Source organism: Oncorhynchus gorbuscha, linkage group LG02 (assembly GCF_021184085.1).
Source record: "Oncorhynchus gorbuscha isolate QuinsamMale2020 ecotype Even-year linkage group LG02, OgorEven_v1.0, whole genome shotgun sequence".
NCBI lineage: Eukaryota > Metazoa > Chordata > Actinopteri > Salmoniformes > Salmonidae > Oncorhynchus > Oncorhynchus gorbuscha.
The window spans coordinates 12,763,534-12,785,168 of record NC_060174.1 but is presented as its reverse complement, the minus strand read 5'-3'; the positions used below and the strand labels follow the sequence as shown (position 1 = coordinate 12,785,168).

General features: G+C 44.9%; 1 protein-coding gene across 2 annotated transcripts; it reads left to right on the top strand.

The window, feature by feature from the left end:
* The first annotated feature begins 16,928 nt into the window (after positions 1-16,928).
* Positions 16,929-21,115, top strand: LOC123997243 (transmembrane gamma-carboxyglutamic acid protein 1-like). 2 transcript variants are annotated; one of them, XM_046301406.1, is made up of 4 exons: positions 16,929-17,223; positions 17,978-18,023; positions 18,838-19,001; positions 19,614-21,115. In XM_046301406.1, exons 2-4 carry the CDS (start codon positions 18,014-18,016, stop codon positions 20,031-20,033), a joined length of 594 nt encoding a protein of 197 aa, XP_046157362.1. In that variant the 5' UTR covers positions 16,929-17,223; positions 17,978-18,013; the 3' UTR covers positions 20,034-21,115. The 2 variants fall into 2 exon arrangements, with proteins under 2 accessions (XP_046157362.1, XP_046157370.1); XM_046301414.1 differs by lacking the exon at positions 16,929-17,223 and adding an exon at positions 17,792-17,879.
* The last annotated feature ends 520 nt before the right edge of the window (positions 21,116-21,635 follow it).

Below are 21,635 nucleotides of genomic sequence, written 5' to 3'. Positions count from 1 at the left end.
AAGCCTTCCCCATTTCTCCTTCTCCCAAATCCAATCAGCTGATGCTCTGAAAGAGCTGCAAAATCTGGACCCCTACAAATCAGCCGGGCTAGACAATCTGGACCCTTTCTTTCTAAAATTATCTGCCGAAATTGTTGCCACCCCTATTACTAGCCTGTTCAACCTCTCTCTCGTGTCATCTGAGATTCCCAAAGATTGGAAAGCAGCTGCGGTCATACCCCTTTTCAAAGTGGGGGACACTCTTGACCCAAACTGCTACAGACCTATATCTATCCTACCCTGCCTTTCTAAGGTCTTCGGAAGCAAAGTCAACAAACAGATTAGCGACCATTTAGAATCTCACCATACCCTCTCTGCTATGCAATCTGGTTTCAGAGCTGGTCATGGGTGCACCTCAGCCACGCTCAAGGTCCTAAACGATATCTTAACTGCCATCGATAAGAAACATTACTGTGCAGCCATATTCATTGATCTGGCCAAGGCTTTTGACACTGTCAATCACCACATGCTCATCTCAGATGATTGCCTCGCCTGGTTCACCAACTAATTATCTGATAGAGTTCAGTGTGTCAAATCGGAGGGTCTGCTGTCCGGACCTCTGGCAGTCTCTATGCGGGTGCCACAGAGTTCAATTCCTGGACCGACTCTCTTCTCTGTATACATCAATGATGTCGCTCTTGCTGCTGGTGAGTCTCTGATCCACCTCTATGCAGATGACACCATTCGGTATACTTCTGGCCATTCTTTGGACACTGTGTTAACAACCCTCCAGGCAAGCTTCAATGCCATACAACTCTCCTTCCGTGGCCTCCAATTGCTCTTAAATACAAGTAAAACTAAATGCATGCTCTTCAACCGATCGCTGCCTGCACCTGCCCGCCTGTCCAACATCACTACTCTGGACGGCTCTGACTTAGAATACGTGGACAACTACAAATATCTAGGTGTCTGGTTAGACTGTAAACTCTCCAGACCCAAATCAAACATCTCCAATCCAAAGTTAAATCTAGAATTGGCTTCCTATTTCGCAACAAAGCATCCTTCACTCATGCTGCCAAACATACCCTTGTAAAACTGACCATCCTACCAATCCTCGACTCTGGCGATGTCATTTACAAAATAGCCTCCAATACCCTACTCAACATATTGGATGCAGTCTATCACAGAGCCATCCGTTTTGTCACCAAAGCCCCATATACTACCCACCATTGCGACCTGTACGCTCTCGTTGGCTGGCCCTCGCTTCATACTCGTCGCCAAACCCACTGGCTCCATGTCATCTACAAGACCCTGCTAGTTAAAGTCCCCCTTATCTCAGCTTGCTGGTCACCATGCGCTCCAGCAGGTATATCTCTCTGGTCACCCCCAAAACCAATTCTGTCTTTGGCCGCCTCTCCTTCCAGTTCTCTGCTGCCAATGACTGGAAGGAATTACAAAAATCTCTGAAACTGGAAACACATCTACCCCACTAGCTTTAAGTACCAGCTGTCAGAGTATCTCACAGATTACTGAACCTGTACATAGCCCACCTATAATTTAGCCCAAACAACTACCTCTTTCCCTACTGTATTTATTTTATTTATTTATTTTATTTATTTTGCTCCTTTGCACCCCATTATTTTTATTTCTACTTTGCACATTCTTCCACTGCAAATCTACCATTCCAGTGTTTTACTTGCTATATTGTATTTACTTCGCCACCATGGCCTTTTTTTTTTACCTTTATCTCACCTCCTTTATCTTGTTTCACCTCATTTGCTCACATCTGGTATAAATAACTTAAATGAAATGTAAATAATATGCTTGTTTCGACTGTCATGTGTGCATACATTTACATTACATTTAAGTTTTACAGACGCTCTTATCCAGAGCGACTTACAAATTGGTGAAATGACATCCAGTGGGACAGTCACTTAACAATAGTGCATCTAAAACTTAGGGGTGGGGTGAGAGGGATTACTTAACCTATCCTAGGTATTCCTTAAAGAGGTGGGGTTTCAGGTGTCTCCGGAAGGTTTTGACTAGGGAGTTTGTTCCACCATTGCTTTTGACTGGATAAGTGGTAGGGAGGCGTGGATGAACCAGTGCCCTAAATGGAACTTAAATGTAAATGTAAATAATAAGGTGAACACCATTTATGAGTTGAAGGGGTTTAATGGCACAGGCACGCTTTTATAATCCAGACGGGAGATGACAAGTGCCTGGATTAGGACTTTCCTGTGTGACAGGGTCATGTGTGCATACATTCTCACGTTCTTGGCGCTCTGGGATGGGTGGTCCATGGAACGGGAATCGAACCCACCACACTGACTGCCAGACATGGCGTTACAAGAGCCATGCAAGCACCATGGTCTTGTAGCGGATGCGACTTCAACTGGAAGCCAGTGGAGAGAACGGAGGAGCGGAGGCGCGTGAGAGAACTCTACCAACTGAGCTACAGAAGGACCACCATAAATGTTGTATGTGTCGAACTGCTTTGCTTTATCTTGGCCAGGTCGCAATTGTAAATGAGAACTTGTTCTCAACTTGCCTACCTGGTTAAATAAAGGTGAAATAAAACATATAAAAAATAAAAAATGTTCCTGCAACACAGAAGTAAGACTGGAGATTACATGGCTGCAGAAGGCGGTGACGGACCCTGGCTTTAAGTTTACGGCCACCATGGTGCACAGCCCTAGGAATATGCCTCAGGACTACCTGGCATGATGACTTCTGGCTGTCCCCAGTCCACCTGGTTGTGCTGCTGCTCCAGTTTCAACTTGTCCCTGAACTGCTGTTTTTGATTGATTGATTCAGCATGTTGGATGCTGTCATTGGTGAAATGTCAGAACGATTCATCGAATTCAACGGCCAACTGGTAGAGGCCTTTTGTGCCCTTGACCTAGAGAGCCATGACTTTCTAGATGTGAAAAAGTTGAAACCACTGCTGAATCTAAGCAAAACAGATTCGGTGGAAGCTGAGTTTTTGCAGACTGAATTCACCCACTCTGTCTTCAATGAGGACAAATGGACCCCACTTGATATTCTGCAACAATTCTCTGGGCCTCTCTCCGCTATGCCGACCGTACTTACTGCACTGAAACATGGACTGACTTGGGGTGTCCACAGCTACATGCGTGTTCAGTCAACACAGAAGAAGCATGCTACACCAGAGAAAAGCTCAACTGGCATTTGAGGGGGATATTACAAGAAGATTTCGGGGGGAGAGGAATGATCGATTATTCAGAAAGTTCCACAGAGCATCAAGGAAGCTGCAACTCGTTTGAAAATGTACGATTGAAACAATCTAGCTGGTTGGTTTCTGTCAATCTTGCTTTATTATGTAGGGCGCTGTCTATGGGGCTGATAGAGCGCAGCGAGATTTCGTGCCATTGAACCTGTCAATTCTTGTTCAAAACCTTTATGTTTATTGTGGTATAGCGTGATATAAACAGAATTCAATATAATTCCAATGCAAGAGCCCAAATGACACCCCTGGGAATAGCTACATATTGGTAAGTTTCATCATAGAGATAGATAGGCTACAGTCTATTATGGTTGTCTTGGTAACCTATTGTTTTATGAGTCTCTAAATATTGGATAAGTGTTTAGGCTAGGCTGGCATTGCTTAATTGATTACGTGGGTCTAATTTGATTCACAGGCGTGTTCTGTATCACAACGCGTAGCTGAACTCATGAGCGAGCGACATGATTAATCATGTTTGAAGCTGTCATGTATAGGCCTATTTATTCAGATAGACGGCTGTATCTCACTTTAGTAGGCTGTAGACTGCATCTCACTGTGGTAGGCTGTAGGCTGCATCTCACTTTAGTAGGCTGCATCTCACTTTAGTAGGCTGTAGACTGCATCTCACTGTGGTAGGCTGTAGGCTGCATCTCATTGTAGTAGGCTGTAGGCTGCATCTCACTGTAGTAGGCTGTAGGCTGCATCTCACGGTGGTAGGCTGTAGGCTGCATCTCACGGTGGTAGGCTGTAGGCTGCATCTCGCGGTGGCAGGCTGTGGCTGCATCTCACGGTGGTAGGCTGTAGGCTGCATCTCACTGTAGTAGGCTGTAGGCTGCATCTCACTGTAGTAGGCTGACGGCTGCATCTCACTGTAGTAGGCTGACGGCTGCATCTCAGTGTAGTAGGCTGTAGTCTGCATCTCACTGTGGTAGGCTGTAGAGTGCATCTCGCTGTAGGTTGTAGGCTGCATCTCACTGCAGTAGGCTGTAGGCTGCATCTCACTGTAGTAGACTGACGGCTGCGTCTCACTGTAGTAGGCTGTAGGCTGCATTTCACTGTAATAGGCTGTAGGCTGCATCTCACTGTAGTAGGCTCTAGGCTGCATCTCATTGTATTAGGCCGTAGGGTGCATCTCACTGTAGTAGGCTGACGGCTGCATCTCAGTGTAGTAGGCTGTAGGCTGTAGCCTGCATCTCACTGTAGGTTGTAGGCTGCATCTCACTGTGGTAGGCTGTAGGCTGCATCTCACTGTAGGAGGCTGTAGGCTGTAGGCTGCATCTCACTTTAGTAGGCTGTAGAATGCATCTCACTGTGGTAGGCTGTAGGCTGCATCTCACTGTAGTAGGCTGTAGGCTGCATCTCACTGTAGTAGGCTGTAGGCTGCATCTCACAGTGGTAGGCTGTAGGCTGCATCTCGCTGTAGGTTGTAGACTGCATCTCACTGTAGTAGACTGACGGCTGCGTCTCACTGTAGTAGGCTGTAGGCTGTATCTCACTGTAGTAGACTGTAGGCTGTAGACTGTATCTTATTGTAGTAGACTGTAGGCTGTAGACTATCTCACTGTAGTAGACTGTAGACTGTATCTCACTGTAGTAGACTGTAGACTGTATCTCACTGTAGTAGACTGTAGACTGTATCTCACTGTAGTAGGCTGTAGGCTGTAGACTGTAGACTGTATCTCACTGTAGTAGACTGTAGACTGTATCTCACTGTAGTAGACTGTAGACTGTATCTCACTGTAGTAGACTGTAGGCTGTAGACTGTATCTCACTGTAGTAGATTGTAGACTGTATCTCACTGTAGTAGGCTGTAGACTGCATCTCCCTGTAGTAGACTGTAGGCTGTAGACTGTATCTCACTGTAGTAGACAGTAGACTGTATCTCACTGTAGTAGACAGTAGACTGTATCTCACTGTAGTAGGCTGTAGACTGTAGACTGTATCTCACTGTAGTAGGCTGTAGACTGTAGACTGCATCTCACTGTAGTAGACTGTAGACTGTATCTCACTGTAGTAGGCTGTAGGCTGTATCTCACTGTAGTAGACTGTAGGGTGTAGACTGTATCTCACTGTAGTAGACTGTAGACTGTATCTCACTGTAGTAGGCTGTAGACTGTATCTCACTGTAGTAGACTGTAGACTGTATCTCACTGTAGTAGGCTGTAGACTGTATCTCACTGTAGTAGACTGTAGACTGTATCTCACTGTAGTAGGCTGTAGACTGTATCTCACTGTAGTAGACTGTAGACTGTATCTCACTGTAGTAGGCTGTAGACTGTATCTCACTGTAGTAGGCTGTAGACTGTATCTCAATGTAGTAGACTGTAGGCTGTAGACTGTATCTCACTGTAGACTGTAGACTGTATCTCACTGTAGTAGACTGTAGACTGCATCTCACTGTAATAGACTGTAGGCTGTAGACTGTATCTCACTGTAGTAGACTGTATCTCACTGTAGTAGGCTGTATCTCACTGTAGTAGACTGTATCTCACTATAGTAGACTGTATCTCACTGTAGTAGGCTGTTTCTCACTGTAGTAGGCTGTATCTCACTGTAGTAGACTGTATCTCACTGTAGTAGACTGCATCTCACTGTAGTAGGCTGTAGGCTGTATCTCACTGTAGTAGGCTGTAGGCTGTAGACTGCATCTCACTGTAGTAGACTGTAGGCTGTAGACTGTATCTCACTGTAGTAGGCTGTAGGCTGGATCTCACTGTAGTAGGCTGTAGGCTGTAGACTGCATCTCACTGTAGTAGACTGTAGGCTGTAGACTGTATCTCACTGTAGTAGGCTGTAGACTGTATCTCACTGTAGTAGGCTGTAAGCTGTATCCCACTGTAGTAGGCTATAGGCTGTAGACTGCATCTCACTGTAGTAGACTGTAGGTTGTAGACTGTATCTCACTGTAGTAGGCTGTAGGCTGTATCTCACTGTAGTAGGCTGTAGGCTGTATCTCACTGTAGTAGGTTGTAGACTGTAGACTGTATCTCACTGTAGTAGACTGTAGGCTGTATCTCACTGTAGTAGGCTGTAGACTGTAGACTGTATCTCACTGTAGTAGGCTGTAGACTGTAGACTGCATCTCACTGTAGTAGGCTGTAGACTGTATCTCACTGTAGTAGACTGTAGACTGTATCTCACTGTAGTAGGCTGTAGACTGTATCTCACTGTAGTAGGCTGTAGACTGTATCTCAATGTAGTAGACTGTAGGCTGTAGACTGTATCTCACTGTAGACTGTAGACTGTATCTCACTGTAGTAGACTGTAGACTGCATCTCACTGTAATAGACTGTAGGCTGTAGACTGTATCTCACTGTAGTAGACTGTATCTCACTGTAGTAGGCTGTATTTCACTGTAGTAGACTGTATCTCACTATAGTAGACTGTATCTCACTGTAGTAGGCTGTTTCTCACTGTAGTAGGCTGTATCTCACTGTAGTAGACTGTATCTCACTGTAGTAGACTGTATCTCACTGTAGTAGACTGCATCTCACTGTAGTAGGCTGTATCTCACTGTAGTAGGCTGTTTCTCACTGTAGTAGGCTGTATCTCACTGTAGTAGACTGTATCTCACTGTAGTAGACTGTATCTCACTGTAGTAGACTGCATCTCACTGTAGTAGGCTGTAGGCTGTATCTCACTGTAGTAGGCTGTAGGCTGTAGACTGCATCTCACTGTAGTAGACTGTAGGCTGTAGACTGTATCTCACTGTAGTAGGCTGTAGGCTGGATCTCACTGTAGTAGGCTGTAGGCTGTAGACTGCATCTCACTGTAGTAGGCTGTAGACTGTATCTCACTGTAGTAGGCTGTAAGCTGTATCCCACTGTAGTAGGCTGTAGGCTGTAGACTGCATCTCACTGTAGTAGACTGTAGGTTGTAGACTGTATCTCACTGTAGTAGGCTGTAGGCTGTATCTCACTGTAGTAGGCTGTAGGCTGTATCTCACTGTAGTAGGTTGTAGACTGTAGACTGTATCTCACTGTAGTAGACTGTAGGCTGTAGACTGCATCTCACTGTAGTAGACTGTAGGTTGTAGACTGCATCTCACGGTGGCAGGCTGTGGCTGCATCTCACGGTGGTAGGCTGTAGAGTGCATCTCGCTGTAGGTTGTAGGCTGCATCTCACTGCAGTAGGCTGTAGGCTGCATCTCACTGTAGTAGACTGACGGCTGCGTCTCACTGTAGTAGGCTGTAGGCTGCATCTCACTGTAGTAGGCTCTAGGCTGCATCTCATTGTATTAGGCCGTAGGGTGCATCTCACTGTAGTAGGCTGTAGGCTGTAGCCTGCATCTCACTGTAGGTTGTAGGCTGCATCTCACTGTGGTAGGCTGTAGGCTGCATCTCACTGTAGGAGGCTGTAGGCTGTAGGCTTCATCTCACTTTAGTAGGCTGTAGAATGCATCTCACTGTGGTAGGCTGTAGGCTGCATCTCATTGTAGTAGGCTGTAGGCTGCATCTCACTGTAGTAGGCTGTAGGCTGCATCTCACAGTGGTAGGCTGTAGGCTGCATCTCACTGTAGTAGGCTGTAGACTGCATCTCACGGTGGCAGGCTGTAGGCTGCATCTCACGGTGGCAGGCTGTAGGCTACATCTCACTGTAGTAGGCTGTAGGCTGCATCTCAGTGTAGTAGGCTGTAGTCTGCATCACACTGTGGTAGGCTGTAGAGTGCATCTCGCTGTAGGTTTAAGGCTACATCTCACTGCAGTAGGCTGAAGGCTGCATCTCACTGTAGTAGGCTGTATCTCACTGTAGTAGACTGTAGGCTGTAGACTGTATCTCACTGTAGTAGGCTGTAGGCTGTATCTCACTGTAGTAGGTTGTAGACTGTAGACTGTATCTCACTGTAGTAGACTGTAGGCTGTATCTCACTGTAGTAGGCTGTAGACTGTAGACTGTATCTCACTGTAGTAGGCTGTAGACTGTAGACTGCATCTCACTGTAGTAGGCTGTAGACTGTATCTCACTGTAGTAGACTGTAGACTGTATCTCACTGTAGTAGGCTGTAGACTGTATCTCACTGGAGTAGGCTGTAGACTGTATCTCAATGTAGTAGACTGTAGGCTGTAGACTGTATCTCACTGTAGACTGTAGACTGTATCTCACTGTAGTAGACTGTAGACTGCATCTCACTGTAATAGACTGTAGGCTGTAGACTGTATCTCACTGTAGTAGACTGTATCTCACTGTAGTAGGCTGTATCTCACTGTAGTAGACTGTATCTCACTATAGTAGACTGTATCTCACTGTAGTAGGCTGTTTCTCACTGTAGTAGGCTGTATCTCACTGTAGTAGGCTGTATCTCACTGTAGTAGACTGTATCTCACTGTAGTAGACTGCATCTCACTGTAGTAGGCTGTATCTCACTGTAGTAGGCTGTTTCTCACTGTAGTAGGCTGTATCTCACTGTAGTAGACTGTATCTCACTGTAGTAGACTGTATCTCACTGTAGTAGACTGCATCTCACTGTAGTAGGCTGTAGGCTGTATCTCACTGTAGTAGGCTGTAGGCTGTAGACTGCATCTCACTGTAGTAGACTGTAGGCTGTAGACTGTATCTCACTGTAGTAGCCTGTAGGCTGGATCTCACTGTAGTAGGCTGTAGGCTGTAGACTGCATCTCACTGTAGTAGACTGTAGGCTGTAGACTGTATCTCACTGTAGTAGGCTGTAGACTGTATCTCACTGTAGTAGGCTGTAAGCTGTATCCCACTGTAGTAGGCTGTAGGCTGTAGACTGCATCTCACTGTAGTAGACTGTAGGTTGTAGACTGTATCTCACTGTAGTAGGCTGTAGGCTGTATCTCACTGTAGTAGGCTGTAGGCTGTATCTCACTGTAGTAGGTTGTAGACTGTAGACTGTATCTCACTGTAGTAGACTGTAGGCTGTATCTCACTGTAGTAGGCTGTAGGCTGTAGACTGCATCTCACTGTAGTAGACTGTAGGTTGTAGACTGCATCTCACGGTGGCAGGCTGTGGCTGCATCTCACGGTGGTAGGCTGTAGAGTGCATCTCGCTGTAGGTTGTAGGCTGCATCTCACTGCAGTAGGCTGTAGGCTGCATCTCACTGTAGTAGACTGACGGCTGCGTCTCACTGTAGTAGGCTGTAGGCTGCATTTCACTGTATTAGGCTGTAGGCTGCATCTCACTGTAGTAGGCTCTAGGCTGCATCTCATTGTATTAGGCCGTAGGGTGCATCTCACTGTAGTAGGCTGTAGGCTGTAGCCTGCATCTCACTGTAGGTTGTAGGCTGCATCTCACTGTGGTAGGCTGTAGGCTGCATCTCACTGTAGGAGGCTGTAGGCTGTAGGCTTCATCTCACTTTAGTAGGCTGTAGAATGCATCTCACTGTGGTAGGCTGTAGGCTGCATCTCATTGTAGTAGGCTGTAGGCTGCATCTCACTGTAGTAGGCTGTAGGCTGCATCTCACAGTGGTAGGCTGTAGGCTGCATCTCACTGTAGTAGGCTGTAGACTGCATCTCACGGTGGCAGGCTGTAGGCTGCATCTCACGGTGGCAGGCTGTAGGCTACATCTCACTGTAGTAGGCTGTAGGCTGCATCTCACTGTAGTAGGCTGACGGCAGCATCTCAGTGTAGTAGGCTGTAGTCTGCATCACACTGTGGTAGGCTGTAGAGTGCATCTCGCTGTAGGTTTAAGGCTACATCTCACTGCAGTAGGCTGAAGGCTGCATCTCACTGTAGTAGGCTGTATCTCACTGTAGTAGACTGTAGGCTGTAGACTGTATCTCACTGTAGTAGGCTGTAGACTGTATCTCACTGTAGTAGACTGTAGGCTGTAGACTGTATCTCACTGTAGTTGACTGTAGGTTGTAGACTGTAGACTGTATCTCACTGTAGTAGACTGTAGACTGTATCTCACTGTAGTAGACTGTAGACTGTATCTCACTGTAGTAGGCTGTAGGCTGCAGACTGTATCTCACTGTAGTAGACTGTAGACTGTATCTCACTGTAGTAGACTGTAGACTGTATCTCACTGTAGTAGACTGTAGGCTGTAGACTGTGTCTCACTGTAGTAGACTGTAGGCTGTAGACTGTATCTCACTGTAGTAGGCTGTAGACTGTAGACTGTATCTCACTGTAGTAGACTGTAGACTGTAGACTGTATCTCACTGTAGTAGACTGTAGACTGTATCTCACTGACTGTATCTCACTGTAGTAGACTGTAGACTGTATCTCACTGTAGTAGACTGTAGGCTGTAGACTGTATCTCACTGTAGTAGGCTGTAGACTGTAGACTGTATCTCACTGTAGTAGACTGTAGACTGTATCTCACTGTAGTAGACTGTAGACTGTATCTCACTGTAGTAGACAGTATCTCACTGTAGTAGACTGTATCTCACTGTAGTAGGCTGTATCTCACTGTAGTAGGTTGTAGACTGTATCTCACTGTAGTAGGCTGTAGACTGTAGACTGTATCTCACTGTAGTAGACTGTAGACTGTAGACTATCTCACTGTAGTAGACTGTAGACTGTATCTCACTGTAGTAGACTGTAGACTGTAGACTGTATCTCACTGTAGTAGACTGTAGACTGTATCTCACTGTAGTAGGCTGTAGACTGTATCTCACTGTAGTAGACTGTAGACTGTATCTCACTGTAGTAGACTGTAGACTGTAGACTGTATCTCACTGTAGTAGACTGTAGACTGTAGACTGTATCTCACTGTAGTAGGCTGTAGACTGTAGACTGTATCTCACTGTAGTAGACTGTAGGCTGTAGACTGTATCTCACTGTAGTAGGCTGTAGACTGTATCTCACTGTAGTAGGCTGTAGACTGTATCTCACTGTAGTAGACTGTAGGCTGTAGACTGTATCTCACTGTAGTAGACTGTATCTCACTGTAGTAGACAGTATCTCACTGTAGTAGACTGTATCTCACTGTAGTAGGCTGTATCTCACTGTAGTAGGTTGTAGACTGTATCTCACTGTAGTAGACTGTAGGCTGTAGACTGTATCTCACTGTAGTAGACTGTAGGCTGTAGACTGTATCTCACTGTAGTAGACTGTAGGCTGTAGACTGTATCTCACTGTAGTAGACTGTAGGTTGTAGACTGTAGACTGTATCTCACTGTAGTAGACTGTAGACTGTATCTCACTGTAGTAGACTGTAGACTGTATCTCACTGTAGTAGACTGTAGACTGTATCTCACTGTAGTAGGCTGTAGGCTGTATCTCACTGTAGTAGACTGTAGGCTGTATCTCACTGTAGTAGACTGTAGACTGTATCTCACTGTAGTAGACTGTAGGCTGTAGACTGTATCTCACTGTAGTAGACTGTAGACTGTATCTCACTGTAGTAGACTGTAGACTGTAGACTGTATCTCACTGTAGTAGACTGTAGACTGTAATCACTGTAGTAGACTGTAGGCTGTAGACTGTATCTCACTGTAGTAGGCTGTAGACTCTAGACTGTATCTCACTGTAGTAGACTGTAGACTGTATCTCACTGTAGTAGACTGTAGACTGTATCTCACTGTAGTAGACTGTATCTCACTGTAGTAGGCTGTATCTCACTGTAGTAGGTTGTAGACTGTATCTCACTGTAGTAGGCTGTAGACTGTAGACTGTATCTCACTGTAGTAGACTGTAGACTGTATCTCACTGTAGTAGACTGTAGACTGTAGGCTGTATCTCACTGTAGTAGACTGTAGACTGTATCTCACTGTAGTAGACTGTAGACTGTATCTCACTGTAGTAGACTGTAGACTGTAGACTGTATCTCACTGTAGTAGACTGTAGACTGTAGACTATCTCACTGTAGTAGACTGTAGACTGTATCTCACTGTAGTAGACTGTAGACTGTAGACTGTATCTCACTGTAGTAGACTGTAGACTGTATCTCACTGTAGTAGGCTGTAGACTGTATCTCACTGTAGTAGGCTGTAGACTGTAGACTGTATCTCACTGTAGTAGACTGTAGACTGTATCTCACTGTAGTAGACTGTAGACTATATCTCACTGTAGTAGACTGTAGACTGTAGACTGTATCTCACTGTAGTAGACTGTAGACTGTATCTCACTGTAGTAGACTGTAGACTGTATCTCACTGTAGTAGGCTGTAGACTGTATCTCACTGTAGTAGGCTGTAGACTGTAGACTGTATCTCACTGTAGTAGACTGTAGACTGTATCTCACTGTAGTAGACTGTAGACTGTAGACTGTATCTCACTGTAGTAGACTGTAGACTGTAGACTGTATCTCACTGTAGTAGGCTGTAGACTGTAGACTGTATCTCACTGTAGTAGACTGTAGGCTGTAGACTGTATCTCACTGTAGTAGGCTGTAGACTGTATCTCACTGTAGTAGGCTGTAGACTGTATCTCACTGTAGTAGACTGTGGGCTGTAGACTGTATCTCACTGTAGTAGACTGTATCTCACTGTAGTAGACAGTATCTCACTGTAGTAGACTGTATCTCACTGTAGTAGGCTGTATCTCACTGTAGTAGGTTGTAGACTGTATCTCACTGTAGTAGACTGTAGGCTGTAGACTGTATCTCACTGTAGTAGACTGTAGGCTGTAGACTGTATCTCACTGTAGTAGACTGTAGGCTGTAGACTGTATCTCACTGTAGTAGACTGTAGGTTGTAGACTGTAGACTGTATCTCACTGTAGTAGACTGTAGACTGTATCTCACTGTAGTAGACTGTAGACTGTATCTCACTGTAGTAGACTGTAGACTGTATCTCACTGTAGTAGGCTGTAGGCTGTATCTCACTGTAGTAGACTATAGGCTGTATCTCACTGTAGTAGACTGTAGACTGTATCTCACTGTAGTAGACTGTAGGCTGTAGACTATCTCACTGTAGTAGACTGTATGCTGTAGACTGTATCTCACTGTAGTAGACTGTAGACTGTATCTCACTGTAGTAGACTGTAGACTGTATCTCACTGTAGTAGGCTGTAGGCTGTATCTCACTGTAGTAGGCTGTAGGCTGTATCTCACTGTAGTAGGCTGTAGACTGTAGACTGTATCTCACTGTAGTAGACTGTAGGTTGTAGACTGTAGACTGTATCTCACTGTAGTAGACTGTAGACTGTATCTCACTGTAGTAGACTGTAGACTGTATCTCACTGTAGTAGACTGTAGACTGTATCTCACTGTAGTAGACTGTAGACTGAATCTCACTGTAGTAGACTGTAGACTGCATCTCACTGTAGTAGACTGTAGGCTGCATCTCACTGTAGTAGACTGTAGACTGTATCTCACTGTAGTAGACTGTATCTCACTGTAGTAGACTGTAGACTGTATCTCACTGTAGTAGACTGTAGACTGTATCTCACTGTAGTAGACTGTATCTCACTGTAGTAGACTGTATCTCGCTGTAGTAGGCTGTAGGTTGTAGACTGTATCTCACTGTAGTAGACTGTAGACTGTATCTCACTGTAGTAGACTGTAGACTGTATCTCACTGTAGTAGACTGTAGACTGTATCTCACTGTAGTAGACTGTAGACTGTATCTCACTGTAGTAGACTGTAGACTGTATCTCACTGTAGTAGACTGTAGACTGTATCTCACTGTAGTAGACTGTAGACTGAATCTCACTGTAGTAGACTGTAGACTGCATCTCACTGTAGTAGACTGTAGGCTGCATCTCACTGTAGTAGACTGTAGACTGTATCTCACTGTAGTAGACTGTAGACCAGTGGTTCTTAACCTGGGTTCGATCGAACCCCAGGGGTTCGGTGAGTCAGTCGCAGGGGTTCGGCGGAGGTCAAGACACACATCGGACTCATATGATTGGTGATGACATGCCCCGCTTGGCCATCATTGGCTGCAGGTGATCACGCTACATCGCTTGGCCTATCTGTGCTGCAGGGAATTTGGTGCGCTAAGTAGTCGACTTGTGACTGTCGTAATGGTACGTCTTGTAATTTCTTTCTTAATATTTTAATCCCTTCATACCTACTATGTGGAGCAAAAAAAGAAAGTGGTCGGACGAATATGTACAATATGGATTCACATGTATAACGGAACGTGATGGGAGTCAGCGTCCTAACTGCATGATTTGCAATGCCAAGTTGAGCAATTCTATCAAGCACCGACAAAACTAAGAGAACACTTCCTTAAGCTGCGTGGAGATGGAAATACAAGAACACTACGCTCGCTGAATTCAAGGTGAAGAGAGCCAGATTCGAAGAAAAGGCTACTCTGCCTGTTCTCGGCTTTGTACCTATCAACAAACTGATCCTCACAGCATCACACGAAGTTGCTTACCTGATCGCAAAGCAGGGCAAACCACGCACCATTGGTGAAACACTCATAAAACCAGCTGTGTTGAAGATGGTGAATATCATGCTGGGAAAAGAGGCTGAAGTTAAGTTATCCCAAATTCCTCTTTCAAATGACACCATCAGCGACAGAATAGAGGACATGATCAAAGAGATCTTGGCTCAAGTAATTGCAGATCTGATTTCAAGCCTGGCAAAATTCAGCCTTCAACTCGACGAGACCACAGACGTTTCCAATCTAAGCCAGTTTGCTGTATTCGTGCGCTATGTGAAAGACGACGTGATAAAGGAAGATTTTTTATTTTGTAAGCGTCTTACAACAACAACTAAGGCAGCCGATGTGAAGAAACTTGTGGATGACTTCTCCAAAGACAACAATCTTTCGTGGGATATGGTTTCTGCAGTTTGTTTGGACGGAGCTCCAGTCATGCTGGGAAGAAAGTCTGGTTTTGGTGCGCCAGTGAAAGCCGATGCACCACACATTGTTACGCATTGTATTCTGCACAGGCATGCGTTGGCAACAAAAACCTTGCCTCCAATACTGGCAGAAGAAAAGGCAGAAGAAAAGTAACAAACTTTGTTTTGCGAAAATGACATGAGAGTGGCACTTGCCAAGGTGAAGCCGCACATTTCTGAACTGGTCTCTGAAAGGCAACAGCAGAAATCACACTGATTTGCAATAAATATTCATTATTATGTTTTTGTTTTTGTGTGAAAATCATGTTTTGATGATTTTGTTCTTTGAACACAGTGATGTTGATGCACGGTTCATTTTGTGCACCAGTAAAATATATACCTATGTTTTGAATTTGAAAAAATCATTTTATTTTTCCAATTAAGAAGGGTTCGGTGAATGCGCATATGAAACTGGTGGGGTTCAGTACCTCCAACAGGGTTAAGAACCACTGCTGTAGACTGTATCTCACTGTAGTAGACTGTAGACTGTATCTCACTGTAGTAGACTGTATCTCACTGTAGTAGACTGTAGACTGTATCTCACTGTAGTAGACTGTAGACTGTATCTCACTGTAGTAGACTGTATCTCACTGTAGTAGACTGTATCTCGCTGTAGTAGGCTGTAGGTTGTAGACTGTATCTCACTGTAGTAGACTGTAGACTGTATCTCACTGTAGTAGACTGTAGACTGTATCTCATTGTAGTAGACTGTAGGCTGTATCTCACTGTAGTAGACTGTAGGTTGTATCTCACTGTAGTAGACTGTAGACTGTATCTCATTGTAGTAGACTGTAGGCTGTATCTCACTGTAGTAGACTGTAGGTTGTATCTCACTGTAGTAGACTGTATCTCACTGTAGTAGACTGTAGGTTGTATCTCACTGTAGTAGACTGTATCTCACTGTAGTAGACTGTAGGTTGTATCTCACTGTAGTAGACTGTAGGTTGTAGACTTTGTTGAGGTTATTTGGATCTCCATTTGCCTTTTGTTTACTGTGTTGGTTTACTGTAACTGTAACTAACCTAAATATAGATTGTGTCATGTCTTTATCAACCGGATATTTTGTTTACTCGGCCTATTTTGTTTACTCGACCTTCCACCTTGTCGTCGGGTCGACCTTCCACCTCTGTTGTTTTGGTTGGAACCTTTTGTTTACCTTAAAACAATACCCCAAGGCATTCGAATTGCACCAGGGGTGCAGACGGGAGATGCCCCACATGGTTAGATATGGTATGTATCATGCATCCCACTGGGGAAAATATGGTTGAATCACTGTCATTTCAACAACTGTTCTTGCTTGAATTAATGCCTGTGTGTGTGTGTGTGTGTGTGTTTGGTTTTACTATCCTTGTTGGTTACTGAAGTCCTCACAAGGATAGTAAAACAAGGAAAAGTGAGGACTGGTCCCCACAAGGAAAAATGTTTTTTTAGGATTAAGGGGTTCATGTGTGATGATCCACTTATTACCTTGCTATTCCCCCGTGAGAATCCTGATTACAATGTTTTATTTTACTAGGCAAGTTAGTTAAGAATTTTTATTTTATTTTAAATGACGGCCTAAGAACAGTGGGTTAACTGCCTTGTTCAGATACTTACCTTGTCCTCTTGGGAATTCGATCTGGCAACCTTTAGGTTACTCGTCCAACGCTCTTAACCACAATGCTACCTGCCTTGATAGTCTGATGCTACTGAGACCAACAATTAGCACTGTACGGTATAGTTTATCTTTTTATAATGTTATTCAAGAGATCATTTAGTTGATTTGTCATTTCAGTGCACAGTGCAGCACACATTTTGTTTCTAAAATGCTAGTGCAGACTGCAGTAATTACATTGGAACCTAAAGACCAAACTCCATGCACTGACTGCTATTGACTCAGGAGTCAATGCTCGCAAGACCATGGGAACCCCATAAATCAAGTTTGACATGCAACATTTCCTGGTGCATAGCACAAGGTGGTCTACAATGCTCCAGTAGGCCTATTTGTGCACTGAGAGTAGTTTACCGAGAGTAGTTTACGAATGATTTCATTCTTGCTGCACACTCACTCCCAGTTTTATAGTAATTCGTAATGTAAAACTAATAATGATTGTGTAGAAATAGCACATAGAAGGGATTTGATGTCAGTCGCTTGGTATGATGCGAGGTCTTGGTGGCTAAATATTCCTGTTGACTGTCCCTTTAAACTGGAGAAAGAAAAAAGCTTCTGAACAGACTTTTGCGCGTGCGTAGCAATATATAATGGTCCTCGAGGCAATACTGGAGTATAGAGCGCATTCCTAAAGGAAAATAGGTAAATAAAGTTACATTCTTTAACATATTCATTTGACAAATAAATGCCTTGAATATTTCGTGTGTTCTTGAAGCGGCTCGTGGAAATATTTCTTGATTGGAATGATAGGAGTCGCTTGTTACAATGTAGAAAATCAGTCAGGAAATTATTTGATACAAATCATCCGCTTGTCAGCAAGCTAACCGTTAGCAAGACACGCGTCAATCTCAGATGTCCATGACACACATAGGCAGCTATAATAATAATAATAATAATATCGCCAATGATTACATGTATCTGATATCGCAGTCAATATAACTTGTTTTAATTGTTCTAAAATAAAGGTTGAAGAATTTTACATCCGGTGCCGCTTTCCAGGAGACCGTCAGAGTTGGCGCGTACGGCGCTGTGTTTATTACATTTGTGTTGGTCTTTTAGGCTCTTTCCGTCATGGCAGTAACATTCCTGTCACCCTGGTTAGCTTCGGGTCATTCGGTTTTTAGCCACGGATGTCTGAAATTCACAGCACACTGCTTGTGACGGCCATTTCCGTTGGGCGGTTGTCAGGGCAGGACTTAAATGGGAATAATAGTGGACATTGACGCTCTATGGGAAAAGTGGCCTAAACACCCAGTGGAAATGATGGCCTACTTTCTAGTTTGGATATGTAGAGTTCTGTAAATATCTGAACCAACTGTTGTATGACTCCGCTGTTGACCTGTTTCTGCTCATTAAAGTTGGTAACTGTATTTGGTGAATGTTTTTCTATCAACAGACACTGTCACCCATCCCAAACAGACCAGAAGGAGTCATGGGGAGTGGTAAGTGGGGAAGGGCCTTGTTTAAACTCCAAAACATGGTTTACCCAGGAAATACAAATGTTAGCCGACTCTCCCTTAAGTGAGTCTAATCAGGCATTCCTGGGGCGTATAAACACAATATGGTTCCTGTCCACAGCCTCTGGTCTGATCCCAGATCAGCTTAACAGAGGGCTGCTCTGTACGCCTGTCTTGATTCCAAGAGCTAGTTTCCCTTATGCTGGTCATGGTTGGCCTTTCTAATCAAAGAAGCTTTTGTTTTATACAGAAATGTAGTTAGTAGGCATTTCCTTCTTTTTCTACTTTCTTTGTATCAACCTCTGCCTCTTTTTCTCTTTGCCTCTCTATCCCGAGTGGCAAGGTGTTCTAAGACACTATGTCAGTACTCGAGATGTCACTACAGACACCCTGGTTCGACTCCAGACTGTATCACAACGGGCCGTCTCTCTTCCTGTCCCTCTCTCGCTCTCTCTTCCTGCCCCTCTCTCGCTCTCTCTTCCTGTCCCCATCTCTCGCTCTCTCTTCCTGTCCCCCTCTCTCGCTCTCTCTTCCTGTCCCCATCTCTCGCTCTCTCTTCCTGTCCCCCTCTCTCGCTCTCTCTTCCTGTCCCCCTCTCTCGCTCTCTCTTCCTGTCCCCCTCTCTCGCTCTCTCATCCTGTCCCCCTCTCTCACTCTCTCTTCCTGTCCCCCTCTCTCTTCCTGTGCCCCTCTCTCTTCCTGTCCCCCTCTCTCGCGCTCTCTTCCTGTCCCTCGCTCTCGCTCTCTCTATTCCTGCTTCTCTCTGCCTCTCTGGTCTCCCTTCATCTCTCTCTGACAGTGTTCTTGCCGTCGGACCTCGCCAACACAGTGCTGAGGCGTTTGCGCAGGGACAACGGCTACCTGTTAGAGGAGATCCGTCAGGGCAACATCCAGAGAGAGTGCAGAGAGGAGATCTGCACCTACGAGGAAGCCAGGGAGGCCTTTGAGAACGATGACAAAACTGTGAGTGAGACGCACGCAACCAAGGTTGGGGTCAATTTCAATTCAGGAAGTAAATGATAAGCATTAAGGACAATTTGAATGTTTGACTACCTTGTTGACTTTCTAAATTGAAATGGAATTGACCCCAACCCCTATGCAACACACACAGTGCTCTTTGTTGCTGCCTTTGCTCCCGTATTGAGAGAGACACACATTCTCACTCTAACAAAAACACTTGTAGTCCTACTCCAGTGTGCTGGCCAGTGGAATGTTCCTGTTTTTCAGGAAGGGATGATGGTCAGCAAGAAGAGCAGCTGACTCCCTGAGAAAGAGAGCGAGCTGCTCAGTAGGGAGAGGATCATTACAAGAACTATTGTCAGGGGTGGGAAGGCACAGTCAGTCACGCAGAGGGATGTAGTACATACGGACAGCTGTGTGTGTGTGTTTTCTGGAGCTTGACATTCAGAACATTGCAGATGGAAATGGCATTTCTTTAACATTCCATATTACAGTGAAATCTTGATTATCTGTTACGTTCATTTCTTTGTTATATTCTTCAACATATAACTCAATGCCCCCTGTGTTTATTCTAAGCGGATAATTCTGACGGTGTATCTCTCTGATTGGCTACAGCAACGGTTCTGGGAGGAGTATGTGCGGGAGAGCAGTGGCGGGCAGCAGTTGGAGGGCAGAGTCCACTCCCTCTACCTGATCCTCCCCTTGCTCCTGGTGCTCCTGATCTCCGGCGTGGCCATCACTGTGTGGCGCTGCCACTCCCGCAAGCGCTCGGAACGCAACCCCGCCCTGGGCCACTCCCACCGGGACCCCACCCTATCGTTAGTCTCCATGGACCGGTGGGGGCGGGACCTCCACGATCACTCGGAGCTCAGCGTCAACAGTAGCCCCGCCGACCCGGGCTCGGAGGTCACGCCGGCGAGGGGAGGCAGAGGAGACCCGCCCCCGTCTTACGACGAGGCGGTCGGCCACGCAGATGTGCACATAGAGACAGAGCCTCCTCCTCAGTATGAGGACATCATTGGCCATGGGAAGTGAAGTGACCCCCCCCCTGTCTCAACCGGCCTCCATCCAGCTAGATCAGGGGTGTCAAACTCATTCCATGGAGGGCCGTCTGTCTGCTGGTGTTTTTTTTTCTTCTTTTCTTCTCAATTCAGACCAGCTGAGGGGAGGTACTAACTAATCAATGACCTTAATTTGTCAGTCAGGTCCAAGGGAGGAGGGAAAACCTCAGTGGGAGGGAGGAGGGAAAACCTCAGTGGGAGGGAGGAGGGAAAACCTCAGTGGGAGGGAGGAGGGAAAACCTCAGTGGGATAAGTTTGACACATGAGCTTCCTGCCCGGTCTCACCCTCCTGCTCACCTCCCTCTAACTGTTATGTTACTACACTAACAGAGATGTTGGATGCAATAACGTTGATGCTTGCACTGACCATCGGATAGGGGTGGAGTGATGGTGAAGATGATACCAAATGTTTGATTTTGCTATACCCAAATGTACAGTTATTTAACCATACTGCCATACATCAGTGATGTTATGAGTACGCTGGAGGTTTGGGGCTTGATGAATGGTAAAAAAAAGAACTGTTCTGATTTCCATACTTCTAAAAATGAGAGCTATCAAATCTGATAACTAAAAAGTTATTTTCAAAACATGAACATTTTAAAAAGTATTATTTCAAGCTGTGTACTTTCTGATCAGTGTGTGTGTGTGTAATATGTATATATTTGTGTGTGTATGTTGTTTTGAATGTTCGGGGAGTGAATTGTAAAAAAATGGAAAAAAGTTGTAATTTTTGCCATACATTTTGGTTAGCCAGTAGTAGCTTTGTACACAGACTTGGATGGATCTATCCCAGCGTCATATGAATTAGTCAGGGACAGTCAATATTCTCAGAACATATTCGCTAAGTGTGCATCCCAAATGTTACCCTATTCCCTATGTAGTGTACTAATTTTGACTCGTCCATATGGGTATTAGTGCACTAAATAGGGCATAGTGTGACACTATGGGAGCTGTGCTGGCGTGACCTGTGAGGGAACATAGGACAGGAAGCTACACACAATTACTAATTTTCTCTCTTTGAGCTACATACAGTATTAAATGTCACTACGCACAGTGTATGTGTGTGTGTGAGAGCATTTTTATTTTACTGCGGATAACAGCACCGACTACATTGATGATAATAATGGTGTGAATAACATGAGGTGTGTGACTGAAGGCACTTTGTGTTGTGGCAGTTGGTTTGGTTCTATTCAGCACTACCAATAACACTCACCAATAATGTCGTCAGCTTTTGGGCGACTGTATATTTTACATGCCAATTATGCAGCTGGGGGACTAAATGTAGACATCCTAAACACTAAATATCTGTGTAATATTCATTATTATAAGTGATATTGATACATGTAACATGACGATGGCCCTGTAAACACTTATTTCTTGAGACAATGTAGTTTGACCGGGATTCAATCTTGTCCTCGTCAAAGTGCGTTGACATTTTAACAGTAATTCCCGATTGTGCCGACATTGCAACGTGTACTGTTAATGCGATCTCAGCAAACGTTGGGAACATTGCCTTTAGAAGGCATAATGTCAACAGCACTCTACGTATTGAAGTACGGCCTTTGTCTGCACAATA

What these genes read in the sequence shown, in the direction of transcription:
- LOC123997243 (XM_046301406.1), top strand. An exon ending in TTGAGAACGATGACAAAACT is followed by an intron (nt 19,002 to 19,613) that starts GTGAGTGAGACG and finishes GATTGGCTACAG; the next exon opens with CAACGGTTCTGGGAGGAGTA.